Here is a 6,019-nt window from a genome sequence, read left to right as displayed (position 1 = left end):
TAATTTATAACAGATAACCCTCTCGTCTGTATTTATTAAATATTTTACAAGCTGTGGGAAAATTATGCAAAATATATAATAAATATCTATACCAGCACTTTTAAAAATTGTTTAAAAGCAAAGCACAAATAAAAAAAAACAAGAAATATATATCCTATAGACGCCAAATAACTGATTGATCGGAAATGCCATAACTTTGGTGTTTGTTAAGTTAGGAAGTTGGGATTTTCTATGAGTATTAAGAATGCATCATATGAATAATTTTGGAGAATATAATTTACAGAGTATTCTGCAAGGGTATATCAACTTCGGCTCCGCCCGAAGTTAGCTTTCCTTTCTTGTTTGTTATAATAATAGTAAAAGAAATTCTATATGTATGTAACTACGATTATTGAAAACGATTTTAAAGCATAATTATTATGGCATTTACATTTGCTCAGATATATCAAAGTATAATACTTATCAATTATAAAAAAATCATATTATTTAATAATTGAAACCATTCGCGGCAGTCCCAATTAAATAAAAATTATATTTGTGTTACAATAAATGCTATAAAATGTAGTTCCATCTGTTATTACGTTTATTCAATGTTTATAAATCATGCGGAGCTCTATAATAGTGGTTGCATCCCTAACATTTTTATTGACTTGTGGGATAAGTGTGAGTTTTATTTTTTACCTACATAGAAAAGAGATCTCTGAATAATATTTAATTTCCAGAATTCTGTCATATTTAAAATGACCAATGTGGTGTGCACAAGTCATAATAAATCGTGGGTGCGGGTCAATTTGTGTCGTTTGAAAGCGATTAGTCGATCCAAAGTAGTGTTCAACTTCAATGCTACCCTATTATACCCGACCTCCGACATCAGAGTGACTTACCGGCTCTTCAAAAAGGAAAGTGGCTATAAGCCCTGGCTAATTAATGTAGAGATCGATAGTTGCCGATTTTTAAGAAAACCCTATGACTTCATGGGTGTTATGATATACAACTTTTTCAGAAACTTTACAAATGTGAATCACACTTGCCCGTTATCCGTAAGTTTTCTATACATCCGATAATACCATCCTTAATATTTATTAATTTTCAAGGGTGATTTAATCATAAAGAACATGTATTTGACCACTGAACCGTTCAAGGGACTTCCTTGGCCCTCCGGCGATTATTTATTCGCAATGAATTGGAAGTTCTTTAGGAAGCCGCAGTTCGACACAAACGTCAGTTTTCAATTTATTGAAAATCTTTTGTAACTGAAAATCTTTTTCATCTGTTATGTTATGCCTTAATATTTAAAAATGCAATGGTCGGAGGAGTATAATATCCTCTGCTTAAAAATGGTTTTGTAATATAAAAGCATATATAAAATTGTTTTCATCTGTTTCTTTTTGAATTCTGATTTCACATTTCCGTTTATTTTTATAATCAGAATTTATAATTTAATTGCGTGACGCCTTCTCTTCTAATGTCGCCGTTTTCCACACGTGTTTTTAACAGAGAATTATTCATAAATATTAAAAATCAATTAATTTAAGCCAGTGGTATTTAAAAAGTGATCAAAAGTAAAATGAAAAATAGATGAAAATTATTTCTGTACTAGAAATTAATTCTACTTTCACTCATCGATCACATCCTCACCAAAGGACATCCGTATTCGTCAAAAGTGGCTTGTGGTTTTGGTCTGGCACAAAAGGCGTGCAATAACCCGTCATAAGCAGGCTTTTTGTAATAGACCTGTCGCCTCGACGGGCAACTCCAAAAGCCATCCTCAGCATATGTTAGACATTTATGTCTTGCTTTTCAACACCAGCCAATGGCCCGAATGAACCACCACCACACTGAGAGGAATTTTCTAAGATTTACAAAAATTGAATCGAATTCCTTAAATCAAAAATAACATAACTGAAAAATTCTTTATTTACAGTTGGATAATACAAAAGATAATAGCATAAAAACAAGAATATAAAAAATACTTAAAAGTTCAAGATGAAAATATAAAACAGTCCCCCTTGGCGTATACGCAATATTGCCACAATCCTAACTAATTTGCTTTAGTAACACCGTAATCTTTTGCAACTCAGTTTTAGTCTTAACTAAAGTCGTAATATTAATTTAAATAAACAATTATTTTAGGGAATTTATTATTAAAAACACTGGGAAAAGATTTGTTTTTGAAAATATATTTTTTTAACGCATTTGACATTCATTGGACTTTCTTGATATTTTTGAAAATAGAGTTTTAGCCATATAAGATACATCTGCAATCTGAATCCTAATCCTAGATTTCGATTTATCGCTCAGTGCATGATGCGCCGTCCCACCCCCAAGAAATTACGACCGCAACTAGCAAACGTTGCCGTTGGCCCTCGGCGACTATTATTACTACATTTACGACCCTGACGTCTGCTGTTTCTGCTGTAGGTCCTCCCCCTGCCCCTCCCCCTTCAGTTGGAGCCGCTTACTCTTCTCCAGCTGCTGCCACATCCCCGCCAGCGGTGTCCATAAAAATGGCATTGTAATGGGACTTTGGAGGCGTCGCCATCGTTGCCACAGCAGAGTCACTGATTGACACTTTTTATGTTTCAACTGCTGCTGCCGGCAAAAGTTCAATGAGTTATGATTCGGGCTCCAGCCCGGGGTCTTTGTATTGGCCATTGTTCCATCTTTAGCCAGTCAATGGAGGGCTTAATGAGCTGGCTGCCTTTGAGAGCGGAGAAAGGCGGCAGGAAATTCATTAGCGCGAAGGAATCTTCGGGGTGCCATTGGCCACGTTTGTACCTGTTGCATCCAATGATAAATCGAAGTTTGTGCACCGAGCGAATAATTCCTAAGATTACAAATTACTAAAAAATGTTACTGTGAAAAAATCATTTTAATAAGAAATCCTAAATATAATACATACCAAAATTGTTGTGCAATATTTTAGACACAGTTCTTTTATGTTATATTAATTATAAAATATTATTTTTTTTTAAATACCTTAAGCTAAGAAAATATAAATTATAATAACAAAACATTATTTAGTTGTTTTATTTCCAAATAATATGTTCCTTTGAATATTTTTTTTAAATTTATGTGCCCAAAGTTAGAAGACCTGTTTGAAATCTGCTTGTAAAAAACGATTTTGATCACCTGTCTCTGTATCCAAATGTTTTTCTCCGTGTGCTAACTCATCGATGCATCATCAATTGTGGCAAATTTTGAATGAACTGGGTGAACAGTCGTGTGTTTCGCAATCAGCATCTGTATCTGTATCTGAATCTGAACCGATGCCCGACTAGACTTATTGTCTGGCCAGCTTGTGAGGCGATGCGATTTGTGTGTGAGATGTGCCAACGCCATTTGCCTTTGCCTCCGCCTTTATTTTTTATATTTACTTTTTTTGTATATATATATTGTTCGCCGCGGCAGGCGGACTGGCGGTGTCTAAAAATATCAAAAGCAGCACCATCGCATCACATCACATCACATCGCATCGGTACAACATCGGTACATCGGTGCATGTAAGTAAGTGCAAACTTGTCTGCGATGTCTTTTGTTGTCTCGCCACAGTCTGCTTATCACAGCAAGCCAAACAGCAGCAGAAAAGCAGAAAAGGCTGAGGAATCGGTGGGTTGACGCTCTGCCAAAGGCAACAATGAGTCAAAAGTAGTATTTTTTCATCAGCCACAACAATAGCAAGTTAATGACTAACACTCTAGCATCCCGATAAATGCACACATGTGGGCGATCCCCTTTATAAAGGAGGAAACCAGGGTGCATCTCTTAGTTTCCCAGAAGTTGGCTAAATTGATAAGCGGTCGAAGGCTGCACTGATCGCAGAAAGGACAAATAAAAATTGTCAGTTTTTTTGGACCAGGATAAAGTGAAAGTTTAGTTCATATTATCACAGAAAAGAGATATTTTTAAAGTGTGCAGAATGATTTGAAACATTACAAACACTGACAGAAAATTATCACATAAATTAAAGTATTTAAACTTCAATAAACAAATAGTGAGGTGATGATTATCCAATTAATTGAGCTCATTGAACATAATTTGTAAGTTTTTAAATATGTATTGTGCTATTTCTGAAAAAAACATAAGTAAATTAAATAAAGTGTATTAATATTATCTTCGTAAACTCTTTAAAAGTCTAACAACTTTGTCTGGTGGATAAATTGTATTCTTAAAAAGTTTATATTAATATTTATGTTAAAAATGTATTCTGTGCCACAAAGTTTTCGAAAACAAGAACCCTGAATTGCGATTCTCGTGGCAAAGTTTAATTGATCGCCTGGGGGATGAGGTAATGGTGCCAAAGGGTGACTCTAGTACTTATTACGTATACGACACGTGCACCGCCTCAGCACTGGCTGACAATTAAAAATGCACGCATATGCATCTATTTCATTTATTTAATTGCCACAATTTATTTATAAATGCAGACAGACAGCTCACAGCCTTGGCACGATCACTTGATCGCATCGATCGAATCGATCCAACCGATCAATCGATTGCCCGGCCAGGTGGCTCAAAGCAGCCGCCAAAAAGTCAACAGAAAACAAATTGCCACCGCACACAACCTGCAGACCCAGAATTCGTCTTCCCCCCGCATAAAAAAAGAGGGGGAAAAAATAAAATAGGAGATACGTCAGCACATAGTAGATTATCAACATAAACAAAAATGTTCCGTCTCGTCGTATGTGTACACAATTATTCTTCTTTTTTTTTTTGTACATAAAATAATTTTTCCCCAACTTTTGGGAATATTCATGGTAGGAAAAAAATAAATAAACGTATTTCTTTGTATGCCAAAAAAAGCAAACACAGACGAGAGACGCGACCAAGTGCCAGTTTTGGGTGAGTTTTGTTTTTTTTTTTTCGGTCGACTGGGTGGGTTATAGGTGGTGCCGGTGGTGCTCAGGGGGGCGGTGGTGCAGGGGCGGCGTTCTCCTAGTAACCGCAGGTAGGTCGCCAGACATTGGCATACGTGAGAGACCCGGCCAGACAATGTTAATTAGCACTTCATGATAAGTTGTCTCAATTGTTGCCGTCGTCGGTTGTCGGCTGTCGGCTGAAAAGTGCGCAGCGGGGGTGCTGTAGTTACAGGGGCGGCCCACGAGGGGGACAGCACTGGCGGGGGCGGGGGTCGGTGATTGGTGGACCCCAGCGACACAACACATTCGATTAACAACAACCGGCTAGCCAGCAACAAAATAACAAATCCGCAGACATGCTAATACATTTGAAGTTTCTATTTTAAAACAAAGCAACAATGTCTGGCAAACAAAAATGATAATCAACTCAGTTCTAGAGATATGAGGTACCCAGTATTCATCTTAATTGAAAGAAATGTGTATGAAATATTTTAAGCGTAAAACAGTTTTTATTGCATAAGAAATAAATAAAATAATTTATTTCTTAACAAAATACGTAATTTTTAAATTGTAAGATCTTACTATTTGAAAACATTGTCCATTGTGATAATATATAAATACATTGGTATTTATACTAATTATAAGCTTAAATCTAAAAAATGGCATGATCATGTAAAGAATGTAAAAACATCCACATCTGTATAAATTATTGCAAGCAGAAATTGTGGATTTATTTTATTGAATTTGTATACATTTTGCTGCGATTTTTTTATTAGAGTGGTGATCAAAAATGCATATACTCCACAATCACCCAGTAATTGGGACACTAAAAAAATGTCGAATCCCGTATCATCAAAAGAATGTACATGTGAATCATATCATTAAAAATAAAGGCAAAACAAAAAATAAAACAAAGGCCAAATAAAGCTGCATAAATAAATTTAATTAACGTGCGGTTGTCGGCGCCCCTCCCCCCCCCCCGCAACACCACCACCCCGACCGCCCGTCTGACACTTTAATTTCTTGGACTTTGCACGGCGGCTCAAGTCGGCAAACAGAAAAACCGCAAAAAATCGAGTGACAATGAGCTAACCGAAATTCAGCTTAACAACAAAAAAGTGAAATAAATATTTATGAGCAAATAAATGTGTGGCAAGTGG

The 6,019-nt window shown here is 36.0% G+C and overlaps 1 protein-coding gene across 1 annotated transcript; it reads left to right on the top strand.

Moving 5' to 3' along the window:
- Positions 1-603: 603 nt before the first annotated feature.
- Positions 604-1,253, top strand: LOC108053698. Its single transcript, XM_017136413.2, has 3 exons — positions 604-663; positions 723-1,040; positions 1,095-1,253. The coding sequence occupies exons 1-3, from the start codon at positions 604-606 to the stop codon at positions 1,251-1,253; spliced, it is 537 nt and encodes a 178-aa protein (XP_016991902.2).
- Positions 1,254-6,019: the final 4,766 nt, after the last annotated feature.

This window comes from Drosophila rhopaloa, unplaced genomic scaffold (genome assembly GCF_018152115.1).
Source record: "Drosophila rhopaloa isolate 14029-0021.01 unplaced genomic scaffold, ASM1815211v1 contig_163, whole genome shotgun sequence".
NCBI classification, from domain to species: domain Eukaryota; kingdom Metazoa; phylum Arthropoda; class Insecta; order Diptera; family Drosophilidae; genus Drosophila; species Drosophila rhopaloa.
Note: the sequence above shows the minus strand (reverse complement) of the source record. Positions and strands in the feature narration are given on the sequence as shown.